Source organism: Cottoperca gobio, chromosome 3 (genome assembly GCF_900634415.1).
Source record: "Cottoperca gobio chromosome 3, fCotGob3.1, whole genome shotgun sequence".
Lineage (NCBI taxonomy): Eukaryota > Metazoa > Chordata > Actinopteri > Perciformes > Bovichtidae > Cottoperca > Cottoperca gobio.
The window spans coordinates 7,137,573-7,151,275 of NC_041357.1; the positions used below are offsets into that span (position 1 = coordinate 7,137,573).

The 13,703-nt window shown below is 36.5% G+C and overlaps 1 protein-coding gene across 1 annotated transcript; it reads left to right on the forward strand.

Annotated features, from left to right (window-relative positions):
* On the forward strand, nucleotides 1-5,557 carry LOC115006507 (CD82 antigen-like). Its single transcript, XM_029428796.1, has 4 exons — nucleotides 1-420; nucleotides 2,516-2,689; nucleotides 2,793-2,876; nucleotides 4,308-5,557. Exons 1-4 carry the CDS (start codon nucleotides 295-297, stop codon nucleotides 4,383-4,385), a joined length of 462 nt encoding a protein of 153 aa, XP_029284656.1. The 5' UTR covers nucleotides 1-294; the 3' UTR covers nucleotides 4,386-5,557.
* The last annotated feature ends 8,146 nt before the right edge of the window (nucleotides 5,558-13,703 follow it).

The following is a 13,703-nucleotide window of genomic DNA, read 5'->3' on the forward strand; positions in this document are numbered from 1 at the left end:
GAATCAGGACACTAGTGTCTTTGAACTCACCAAGATCTCCAGCAGTTTCTTTTACTTTCCTCCAGACGTTCATTTTTCCTCCATTCCTTGTCTACATCATGACCTGCAGTCCTACAGCTACAGGAACAAGGGGAAAAAACAAAGCAAAAACCCAGAAATAGAAATTGGAACAAACCATAAACGGCATATAACACAATACAAACTGCAAGTCTTCCCTTCAGTTTAACCAGCTCAAGCATATTTGCTCTCTTCACATTGCTGAATCTGTATTTTGCATCATAAGATGTTTATTTTATGCTCACCACACCTGTTTTCTTTCAGTTAAATGAAGAGATGTCCAAGATCGTGACCAATGTGCTCGACAATTACCCCGGCAACAACTCGACCACGGAGCAGGCCTGGGACTTCATCCAGAGGAATGTGAGTTGGAAGAATTAATCTAGAGTCAGATTCATGATTCAAGATGCTCTCTTTAAATCTTATCTCTTTTCTTCAAAATGCAAACTGCTTTTGTATAATGACGGATAAATACAAATCTGAAGTACACACTGAAGTGTTCCTGTAAAATAAATTAAAAACATTCACTTCACTACTTATTAAAGTAATTTAGCGTCACACACACACTGTAGCAAAAATACTAAAAGCAAAAAGAGTCAATAAAATGTATTAGCAAAGTCAAGAACGAAAAGAGGAAGTCAAGTGCAAAACATACTGTTAAAAAATGTAATAAAACGGTCTGTATTTGAACAGAAAGGTCCCTCAGTTATCTTTTACTTCTGACCTGCAGTAAGCAAGTAACCTATGAAAAATGGCACTTATAGGATAAGTTCCCATTTTTTAAATCTAAATAAAACTATTCTAAACTTCTTAAAACACAGAATGTTCCATTTTATATCGTGTTTAAATAAAAAACACATTTATGTCTGTAGAAATATTTTAGCACTTATTAACACTTGAAGAATGTAGGTATGTATGTAAATAAGAAATTAACAGAGGGTTACGGTAAAAATCTTAATTTTTAAAGTAACTTAAATTTATAAATCCATTGGAGTAGAATTAGAAAGTTGCATTAAAAGAAAAGACTCAAGTTAAAATTCCTCAACTTTGTCCTCAAGGTATCAACACGTCCTCCAACCTAAATAATAAAATAGGATGTTGCCAATGATCATAAAGACATATGACGTTCTATGTAACGTTGTTAGACGGAAAGACTTGATTAGGAAAAGATTGTGGTTTGGGTTGAAATAACTATGTTTGTTACTTACATACCGTATTTTCCGCACTATAAGGCGCACTTAAAAGCCTTTAATTTTCTCAAAAAGCGACAGTGCGCCTTATAATCCGGAGCGCTTTATATATGGATTAATTCTGGTTGTGGTTACTGATCACGAAGCGATTTTGTGTGGTACACGGCGCTCTGTCAAAATGTTTTAGTACGACTTTGGTAAACTACAAAGCCACACCGCTTGCAGCATTACGGCTACCGTAGTCCGCGTCGCGGAGTAATACATACTGTGCTTCACCATAATATTACAGTGTGTGTGTATAAGGACCCCAAAATGGCACCTGTCAAGAGACACGCTTACGACGCGGACTTCAAACTCAAGGCTATCAGTCACGCAGTAGAACATGGGAATAGAGCAGCTGCGAGAGAATTCAACATTAATGAATCAATGGTACGGAAGTGGAGGAAGCAAGAAGATGACCTGCGCCAAGTAAAGAAGACCATTTCGCGGTATCAGACTGTTTTTTTTACGTGTTACAACTGAACAAGGTTGGGAGTTATTGTGAATACACTCATTAACGTTTGAACAATGTTGAGAGTTATTGTGAACACGTTTAATAAAGTTTGACTGACTGACTTATCTGACTGTTTTGTTTCGCTTAATGCGCCTTATAGTCCAGTGCGCTCTATAGTGCGGAAAATACGGTAATTACTTACGTAGCAACCCTGGCGTCACTCTTTATACTACGTCCCTGATTCCTCCTTTGCTCCCGTCATGATAGAGTGCTATTAGTCCTAAAACCCTGAATTGAGTTAGTATTTTAGCACTTCCTTTTCCCTCGTATCAAAGTCGATTTTTTTTTTGGGTTAAATGCCTTAAATAAGGTCTGTGGTTAACAGAGATTTTAAAGTTTTGTTCTACCATATCAATTCTGTCAGTAATTACCCCAGTCAAGAATTTTTGAAGCTTCTATGGGTCTTTAAAAACGGCGCTTGCTATCAAGTATCTAAATAAACTTTAGTTTCATTTTCTCCAATAATCCAAAATCCAATGGAAAAATCCCTTTGACTTGTCGAGGGAACCAGGGTGATGCCAACTTCTGGGTCGGACTACGTCATCCCTGTAGCTCTATTACCACGGCCACTAAAGGTCGCCACCTAACAACCAACATAATTATGGGACATAGCCTAACTAGCTACTTGCACGGACGACCAATACTGCGTTTCTTTTCCGGTGAGCACAATTTGTAAGTATAGTCCTTGAGTGTCTGTCTGTCTGTCTGTCTGTAGATGGAGTGTTGTGGCTGGACCAGCCGTCTGGACTGGAACGGTAACATGGTGATTGTCAACAGCTCCCAGCTGCTGTATCCCTGCTCCTGCCAGAACTTCTCGCTCACCACCGGAAACCTCTCCGACAGCGGATTCTGTGAGGCTCAGACGCCTGACTGGCCCGTATACGACGTGGTAAACAGTGCTTTTCTGTTATTGTGTTCACCTGTTTACTGTCACCTGGCTGAGTTCCTCATGCATTCATTCTCCTGTGCGGTTTTGTATTACTCTACTTTAGGGTTGTGCTGCCAGCGTGGAGAGCTGGCTTCTCACCAACATCGGGGTCGTCCTGGGTATCTGCCTCGGAGTGGGTCTGATTGAGGTACACCTTCATTCATAAACATGTAATTTCATTATTTCTGTGGTGTCAAAGTAAAGCAGAACAACCACAGGATTTTTTTCATAAATTAAAAAGCTTCACTATTGTTAAATCCATCTGCTGAAATGGCATTATATTTTCCCAAAGTCTACGGTTATCATTAGATTGACTTTTTAACTTCAGTTTTGCAATTCCATTAAAAAAGTATATATCATTTAATAATGCATCATTTAAAGATTTTTTTTTCCTTTGTATTTATGAATGTATTCTTTAAATTCAAATGTTTATCTATTATTATTTTTTTATTATTTATATTTACTATTAATTGAACTGTTAATTAGTTATTAGTTAATATAAAGAAACGCTGTAAAGATCCAGTGTTACAGACTCCTGAGCTCCACGGATGAGATATAACATGTTGTAAAGATGTAACATGTTGTAAAGATGTAACATGTTTTAAAGATATAACATGTTGTAAAGATATAACGTGTTTTAAAGATATAACATGTTTTAAAATATAACATGTTGTAAAGATATAACATGTTGTAAAGATGTAACATGTTGTAAAGATGTAACATGTTTTAAAGATATAACATGTTGTAAAGATATAACATGTTGTAAAGATATAACATGTTTTAAAATATAACATGTTGTAAAGATATAACGTGTTTTAAAGATATAACATGTTGTAAAGATATAACATGGTGTAAAGATATAACATGTTTTAAAATATAACATGTTGTAAAGATATAACGTGTTTTAAAGATATAACATGTTGTAAAGATATAACATGTTGTAAAGATATAACATGTTGTAAAGATATAACGTTTTTTAAAGATATAACATGTTGTAAAGATATAACGTGTTGTAAAGATATAACGTGTTTTAAAGATATAACATGTTGTAAAGATATAACATGTTTTAAAGATATAACATGGTGTAAAGATATAACATGTTGTAAAGATATAACATGTTGTAAAGATATAACGTGTTGTAAAGATATAACATGTTGTAAAGATATAACGTGTTGTAAAGATATAACGTGTTTTAAAGATATAACATGTTGTAAAGATATAACGTGTTTTAAAGATATAACATGGTGTAAAGATATAACATGTTGTAAAGATATAACATGTTGTAAAATATAACATGTTGTAAAGATATAACATGGTGTAAAGATATAACATGTTGTAAAGATATAACGTGTTTTAAAGATATAACATGTTGTAAAGATATAACGTGTTTTAAAGATATAACATGGTGTAAAGCTATAACATGGTGTAAAGATATAACATGGTGTAAAGATATAACATGTTGTAAAGATATAACATGTTTTAAAGATATAGCATGTTTTAAAGATATAGCATGTTGTAAAGATATAACATGTTGTAAAGATATAACATGTATTAATCGATCTATTGTTTTGTTCAACAGCTGGTGGGGATGATCTTGTCCATCTGCCTGTGCAGGAACGTTCACACAGAAGATTACACCAAAGTGCCAAAGTACTAAAGAAGCTCACTGGTTGAACTGAACAGAAAGAAAGGGAGGAAACAGTAAAATAATGCATTTTGTTTTCCATCCTTTATTTGGTTAAACATTTTGTCCAAATGTAAAAATAATTTGTGTTTGCTTTATATTTTGTTAGATTCTTCTTTTGAGGCACTTCCATCTTTTTATTTTTGTCAGTCCAGTCTTTCTTTGGAGCACTTTAGATCAGATAACTATGCTGAAAATGTTTTGATTAAATATATATAAGAGGAACCATTTGGAGAGTTTGTAAAGTAAGAAATGATGGATACTCGGATTACAGCGTCGCTGGTTTCTCTATAAATTATCGCCTCATGGTTTTAGTTTTCCCTCAAAAATCTGAAGAGAAATCGTGTTTTATTGTCTGTAACGACAGAAGCAAAGCTAACGTCTGCATGACAACTGATTTGGACAACTGGAAAAATCCACCTTGTGTGTGAGGCGTGTCGTTTCTTTATTTTTATACACCAGCGTTTTGAGTTATTGCGAAATGTTTTCAGTACTTTGTATATAATTTTAGTCATTATTTGTGTGAATTTGAATCCAAAAAAGTCTGCCAGTGTTTCCTTTAGCAGCTGATTTTTTCATGTTTTCTTAATTTTTGCTCTGGAAATAATAGAAATAATGAGGTACTAAAGAAGAACATTTATGATACTTGTCTTTTAAAAGTATCACTCCCAGTTTACAATTGTCTTTGACAAGCAAAAACAAGATTTTCTTTTTTTTAAGGTAGTTTTAAGTTCATATTTTACCCACTATAACGTTTGAGTCGTGAAATGTTTCTTTTAACCACTTTTTGAAATATGTAAACTTGAAATATTAGGAAAAGAGGCAAAATTTTTTCGAGCAGAAGAAATATTTTTGGGGAGATCCATCTTGGAAATTGTTCATACAGAAAAATCTTTTGAAATTCATTTATGTACAACTTTCAACTTTCATCCAAGATGTTGTGTTGTTTTTATAATGTACAAATACACCTTCCTGTTCTTTGTATGTACAGTCTGTATGAAAAACATCCCATTAACATTTATAATTAAGTTGTAAGACGGAAAGGGTACGTATGTTTGTAACTAGATGGACTTCTGGTAGCTGGATTAGTAAGAGTGTACTCACAACATTCATCCTTTCATTTTGCCAATAAACTGATTACAGTAGTTTTGTGTGTGTCCGTCCTTTACACACATACACACAAGTGTGTGTGTGTGTGTGTATATATATATATATATATATATATATATATATATATATATATATATATATATATATATATATATATATATATATATATATATATACTCTAGATTATATGTAATGTGTGTGTGTGTGTATATAGTCTATAATAGATATGGTGTGTTGTGTGTATAATATGTAATTATATATATATATATATATATATATACACACATATATACAATATATAACACACACATATATATATATATATATATACACACCGTATATATAATATATATATGTGTGTGTGGTGTGTGTAGATTATATAATATACACACATATATAGATATATATTATATATATATATAGATATATATATATGTGTGTATATATATATATATATATATATGTGTAATATTATATATATATGTGTGTGTATATATATATATGTTATATATAAATGTGTGTTTATATATATAATATATATTTGAATATCTCTATATATGGTGTGTATATATATATATATACATATAATGTGTAATGATATATCTATATTTTTGTAATGTATATCTCTATCTATATATCTATTAATCTTTTTAATTTATCTCTATATATCAATATATTTCTCTTATATCTCTATATTATAATTATCATATATATATTCCCATATCTATTTTTATTTCATATCTCTAACCATATATTAGTATTAATTATATATCTATATTCTATCTTCTCTCTCTACTTATCGTTCTTACTGTATCATACTATGATTTTTCTATCTACTCTTCTCTCTCTTATCTCTTTTCCTATCTATTCTTCTATTTCTCTCTCTTTCTTGTCTATCTCTCTCTCTATCTCCCTTCTCTTTCTTCTTCTCTCCTCTTTCCTCTCATTCTCTCCTCTCTCTCTCTCTCTCTATACTCTTATTAGTCTGTCGTCTATCTCTCTCTTCTACCCTCTCTCTGTCTCTCTCCTATCTACTGACTCCCTTCCTCTCATCTATCCTCTCTCTGTATCTGTCTCTCTCTCTCCTCTCTCTCTATCTATCTCTGTCTCTGTCTCTTCTATCCTCTTCCTCTAAATATCTGTCCTACGTCATACTATATCTCTGTCTCTTTCTTCTCTCTATACTCCCTATCTCCTCATTTCTTATGCTCTTTTCTCTCTCTCTCTCTCTCTATATGATCTTATTTCTCTATTTCTTCTCCTCTCTGTCATTTACTCTGTTTTTTGATATACTCTATCTCTTTTCTTCTTCTCTATCTGTTTCTTCTCTCTCTTTCTCTATATTCTATCTTCCTTCTCCTCTCTTTTATTTTTTTTTATCTTTCTTCTTTCTCTCTCTATCTCTTTTTCCCTTCTCTGTCTCTCTCTCTCTTTCTCTCTCTCTTCTCTCTCTCTCTCTCTCTCTATTGTATATATATTATCTATATATACTATATATTTCTCCATATATGCTATGTCTCCTATCTATATATCCATACTTTTTGTTTTTTTTTATATATTCTCTATTCCCTCTCTCTTCTCTTTTTATGTACTATATTCTCTTTATATCTATCTTTATGTATTGTATTTGTTGTATGTATGTATCTATGTATTGTCTCTCTATGTTATATATTCTGTTCTGTCTATAATCTCTATCTCTATTGTATGTATTTTTACGTGTATATATAGATACACATTTGTAATACGTTTTTAACTTGCTCTGATTTTTTTAATTTGCATTTTCATGAGAACGTCTTATGAAGACCATGTGATACGAGGAAAATAAAGTACACATGATTAAATGGAGAAAATATTCTGCAGTTTCTGCGCAAACCACCAGAGGGTAATGTCACTGCACACAAAAACTACATTGACAACTACAGAAACAGAAAGAAAGAAATGGAGAAAATGCACAATGTGGATAATTTAAATGTCAGGACAGATATGCTCAAAACTTTCTTTACAGTAGTTTTTATGCAGGTTAAAAACATGGAGACTTTATAGTACAAGGAGCTCAAATCTTCTGCATGAAAAACATGTTTATAATTGACTGATTTTCATGCATATTTTTTATTTATCCTCATCACAACCTCTCCTTACAGATTTCTTATAAAGTTTCTGTCTCATATTGTTTCAGTTCAACCATTTTTTAAAAGTTGTGTTGAGGAAAAAACAAAAAAAAAGATCTCAATTATTTCACAAAAAGGGAGAAAGTGTAGCTCTACTGTTTTATCTTCTATTTTGTCATTCCATGCAGGGTCACAACCCCCGAAGTACTGGTTTTTAAAATGTATCCTAGGATTAAGGGAAGCAGGAGTTTGTGGCTGTTCAGATGACTAACACACACACACACACACACACACACCCTGTGCAACAGTTCATTGGACTAATCTGAATCTGCAAAATAACGACACAGACCACTCGGACCACATGGTTAAAGTACAGTGGACAGTTTAGCTTTGTGTGCGCACATAAATGACACGTATTGATGCTCTGTGGAACAATTTCTAAGCGGGACCAGTGGCCCGTCACTGATGATCACAGCAGCTTTGGAGGGTGAATCAATGAGCAGCCTGGTGTTGCTGTACCTCGATTGTACAAAGACGACGCTGAGTCGCAACCAGACGTAATTTCCGCTTTTACCCGTCTGATATCATCCCGTATTATGGGATAGATCGGGTTTGTCACAACTCAGACAATCAGACGGGTTGTAAACAAGAGCTCCATGTGTAGCAGGGAGACCTCGGGGAACACTTGTGTGACTGGAGCCATTCATCACCAGTGGTGACACGTAACTAAGTACATTTACTTTGGTGCAATTTTAAGGTACTTGTAATTTCTACTTCTACTCCACTACATTTATCTGTCCGCCTCATTTACTTTACAGTTTTCGATTAATAATACAAAATATAAGATGCAACTTTATTTATCCCAAGGGAATTTGGTGTGCAGCAGTTGCTGTACAAAGTAAGAAAGAGAAATATTAAATAAAATATTATCAATTTGCAAGTCACAATACCAGAAATAAGTACGTTGCAAATCCAAAATATATACAACAATACGTTGTAATTCATCAATATGGAGACAATTTTAGATACTTTGTATACTACTGGGTAGAGTAGTAGTACTGCATCATATCATGTAAGGATAATGTACGTTTTTATATGTAAGAAGTACCTCATAGCGTCAAATAAATGTAGTGAGGTTATGTATAATATTTGCCTCTGAGCTGTTGTGCAGAAGAAGAATGAAGTTCCATACAATGGAAATACTCCAGTACAGTACAAGTGATGTCAAAATTGTAAAAATAAAATAAAAAGTACACTTGAGTAAATGTAATCTGTCATTTTGTGAAAAAATACTATTACTAAGTATTTCATATTGAGTGGGCTTTATCTGTTAAATTAAATCTTTTAAGGCCAATTAAATGTTAAATGTGCTCATTTTAACAAGAAATTGGATTTTGAAAGTGACCTTTGCTTCATTTTGGTGAAGATTAACAGAAACTTGCGTCCACATGAGTGTGTTAGTGTGCTGTGTCCTGTGTTTGTGCGTGTTTACGTACATGTGGAGCTTCACAGGCCCCCTCTGTATCGTCATATAACAGCCAGTATTTCACCTTTAATCTGGGGTCAACAGCTGCACAGGTGGTCTCTGCCGTGTGACCCTAAAGACGTGTACATGTGTGTAAGAGCACATAAACACACACCCATACACTCACTCACAGGTTTTCATTTCCTGCCCCCCCCTCCTCTCCGTAGCCTAATTTTCCATCATAAACTCTCATTGCTCGTTGTCTTGGTTTGGTGCTGCGTGCCCTGGTTCACTGATCCCCTGGGGCTATCCCATGATTCCTTGAGGCCATGAGGACTCAGCGAGGGGGGGGTCTGTAAAACGGTTCATTGGTAGACTTCAACACGCTACTTGTTCACAACCAAGCTGTACCAGATCCTGTGATTCTGTATTGCTGTTTTGAAACGAGGGAAACCGGTTCTTGTTGAGTCATGCTCCATCAATGAATCCGAATGAGGGTTTTGGATTGTAGCTGAGCTCTTATTTTAGCTTCCTGTGTTACTTTGGGCCCTGATCACTTGCCATAAGTGGAGCGCTGCAGCTGCACATTTGCTTCTGATTTCAATCGTTTTTGATGATCACAAATGTTTTCTGTATCGAGGAGCTCGTCTGGTTTGTTTCTGCAAGTTTGTAGAGTTCAGAGACTTATATAATTCTCTCAACAACCTGTTATATCAATTCAAAAATCTGTGTTTGTTAAACATGGTACAGCCACGGATCTTCTTTTCAGCTGATTGTAGATGATATATGTAATTAATGTTTCTGATTTTCGGGTTGTCATAGTCTTCTGTATGATGGAAAAATGCATTTTATGGACAAGATCAGGGGTGGCCAACCAGCGGCTCTCGAGCCGCATGCAGCTCTTCAGTTCATATCAAATTTTATTTGTGTGTAGGCTACGTGTGTGTATGTGTGCTTGTCAGTATGAGAGCATGACAGCGCGTCTAATTTTGATGTGGCCCAAGAGCCAATCACAAAAATGCTTGCGATGCAGTGAACCAATCACCTTCGAGGGGGGAAAAACCTATCGTAGAGTAAACACTATCTGACCATCTGAGTTCGATCCTAAAATTGCAGGGAAAAAATGCACAGCTAAGCGAAAATATGAAGACAAACATAGGACGTTTTTAGTAGAGTGGGAGAGTTCATATTCATATAGAAATGCTGCCTGACCTAGTGCAAAGTGCGTTTGTTAACAAACTGAAACAGTTTAAGACACTTCTTCAAAAGGGAGAATTAGCGCATTTTCCCTCCCTGCTAAAGGCAAGCGGCCAAGCCACCGGTGCCTCCCTGAGAAAGCAAACAGCCTGATATGCAACATTGGTTGAAACCCTGCACGAAAGCTTTGCGACCCGGTTCCATGATCTACAGCTGAAAAGGTCACAGATTACGTTCCTCGTCGACCCTTTTAATGCAGAGACGGACTGTTTGAAAGCCCCGCTAGTCGCGGACGAGGCGGTGGCCCAGTTGGAGATGATTGAACTTTCTGAGGAAGGCCGACTGAAACCTGTTCTGAGGGAAGGGACCCTTGAGTTCTGGAAAACTGTGCCAATGGAGAAAATATCCCAATGTCAAACGGGCTTCACTCAAGCTACTATCAATGTTTGGGTCAACACACGTCTGTGAGTCGGTGTTATCTCCCCTGAAACACGTGCAATCAAAGTATCCATCTGTTCTGACTGACACACATGTGAAATAAATGCTTCGAGTGACCACAACGGAATACAAGACAGATTTGAGGAGGATTGTTCAAGGCAAGGAATGTTAGAAGTCCCACTAATTTAAAGAAGCAACATGCATAGGAAGATAAAACACACTGAGAGCTTGTGTGTGTGAGTGCACACAATGTTCATTGTTGATAATAACTGGCCTCTGAATACTGGTAGGAGAGGTTTAATTCAATTTCTGTCAATATTATGGTGTGTGACCTTTACAATAAATCTGTCTGAGCAGAGCTGTGTGTGTGTGTCTGTGTGAGGGAGTGTGTGTCTTTGGGAGGGAGGGTCTTTGAGTGTGTGTGTGTGTTAGATCTGATAACAAAAGAGAGAAGGGGGGGGGGGGTGTATGATGTGACTGTGTGTATGATGTGGCTCTTTATAGTAACATAGTAACATTTTTGGCTCTTAACCTCTGACTGGTTGGCCACCCCTGGACAAGATGAAGACATTATTTTAAACTTCAGAAGTAGTTTGCAGTCAAACTTTATATATATTTATAGTACTTTTCGGAGTTTAATTCTGAACTGAGCTCTAAACAGACGTCTGGACTGCTGTAGATGAGATGAACGGCAGGATTCTTGATGTGACACACAGAAGCCTTTGTTTGCCAATATAAGTGCACACTCTTCAGAAAACACTTTTCTTTTTGTTCACACTCAGATCAACTATGAGGTTTTTCCAAGTCAGTATTAGGGCTATACTCACGATTATTTTCATTATAGATTAATCTGCCAAGTGCTTTCTTGATATAAGAGTTTCATTGTATCAGAAAATACTGAATAAATGTGTCCAAACAAGAGTCCAGATATTAAGTTTACTATTGTGTAGAGCAACATAAAACCCTTACATTTGAGAAGCTGCAAACAAGGAAGATTTTCTATTTTAGCTAAAAAAATGACTAAAAAGAATTTTAGATGATTGAAATAGTAAAATAGATTAATTTCTTGTTAACTGCTCGTATCGCGGCCCTGCATAGAGATCTCCCGGAGCTCAGAGCAGCTCATTAAATTCTTTTTAGCGAGCTGCAACCTAGAAAATAAACATTATCACCCTTCGTGTCGGTGTGCCGACCAAACCGTAGGATGATCCCTCACTGACGTCCCACCCACGAACACTGTCAGTCCTGTATATTGGACTGCATCCATGCATGAAGAAGAGCTGATTGAAACCTGGACCTCTGCTGTGGACCAATGTTTTATGCCACCCCTGTGACCAAGGTGGACTGTTTTCAACACAGACTCACAGAATCCAGGACAAACGTCTTTAACATATAACTAAATAACGTGGTTTCTCTGGTTACAGATAACTACACAACTGTAAAGGTGGCCTGCTACATCCTGATTGGAGTCGGAGCTTTCTCGATGCTCATGGGCTTCCTCGGCTGCTTGGGGGCCATTTATGAGATCCGCTGTCTGCTCGGCCTGGTCATTGATTCACCCTCCAAAGCTGCTGTGATCATCAGTGACGGGCCACTGGTCCCGCTTAGAAATTGTTCCACAGAGCATCAATACGTGTCATTTATGTGCGCACACAAAGCTAAACTGTCCACTGTACTTTAACCATGTGGTCCGAGTGGTCTGTGTCGTATGACTGCATTCTGGTCCTCGATGAAATCCCTGGACTCACGCTATCTGTCCTCCCTCCTCTCTGCTCGGACAGACCGGTGATGTAGTGTGTGTGTGTGTGTGTGTGTGTGTGTGTGTGTGTGTGTGTGTGTGTGTGTGTGTGTGTGTGTGTGTGTAGTGATGAGTAAGGCGGTGAGCGCACTGGGCTGATGTGATGCATGCTGATGCTGGACGGAGCAGAAAGAGTCCAGTGTCTGAGGGGAGGACACCTGCAGAGAGGCCACGGACGAGGGCTAAATGTCCTCAGTGGCGCTGGATTGTTCTGAGAGAGTACACACACACGCACTCACACAGTCTTTCTATTACACCAACTCAATGTCTGTCTCTATATTTCTGCATCAACACTTCTTCAGTCGTCTCTAAGCCTTTCTGTGTCGCCCACACTGGTCGTGTCTTTCTTCTTCTTCTCTCGCTGATAAACTCGTACTGTTACCATTTCAGACAGACTTAAAGGAATAGTTCAGCATTTTAAGAAAATTGGCGTTAAGTACAGAGCTGAAGTCAGTGTACATTAGCCTGACAGCTAGTTTGCTCTGGCTTTAGAACAAACTTACACCAACAGTGTGGTGAAGTTTAACAAGGTACATTTACTCAAGTTCTGTACAATTGTGACATACTTGTAATTTACTTGAGTATTTCCATTGTATGCAACTTTATACTTCTACTCCACTGCATTTCAGAGGGAAATATTGTACTTTTTACTCAACTATATTCACAGATGTGTGACTTTAAGGAATTTCTTTTTTTAAACACAGTCCAGAGAACCAGACATCTGCTGGACACTTGTTTAAGTCATGAGCCTCAACACACCAGGATACACACATAGACCTCAACTTTCATGGTGAAACTAACACATGTTGGCCTCTGGCCTTCATCAGGGTCGCTGTGACTGATAAACAACATGAAGGAATGTCTGTTATCAGAGTCGGGATGCAGCTCAACACAAATCCACCAGTTAAAACAGATGGAATAATTACATTGAAAACAGCAGTAGCCTATAGACGAATGCAGAGGCTGATTTTGTTGCCATTACTGCAGCTGCAGAGTGGAGCTGAACACATTTACAGTGGGAGCAGAGATGTTTGGTTTAGTCTCCAACAGATGAAGGTTATACAATGAATGTGCAAAGCTATTCAGACTCTTAGCTTGAGTCTGGAATTGGTTACGACACATAAACGTCCCGCTTCTGTCCGACATGTGAAAGTGCTGTGTGGAGGACAGTGTTG

What these genes read in the sequence shown, in the direction of transcription:
- LOC115006507 (XM_029428796.1), top strand. Translation starts at nt 295, where the DNA reads ATGCTCACCACACCTGTTTTCTTTCAGTTAAATGAAGAGATGTCCAAG. An exon ending in GGGACTTCATCCAGAGGAAT is followed by an intron (nt 421 to 2,515) that starts GTGAGTTGGAAG and finishes GTCTGTCTGTAG; the next exon opens with ATGGAGTGTTGTGGCTGGAC. An exon ending in ACTGGCCCGTATACGACGTG is followed by an intron (nt 2,690 to 2,792) that starts GTAAACAGTGCT and finishes ACTCTACTTTAG; the next exon opens with GGTTGTGCTGCCAGCGTGGA.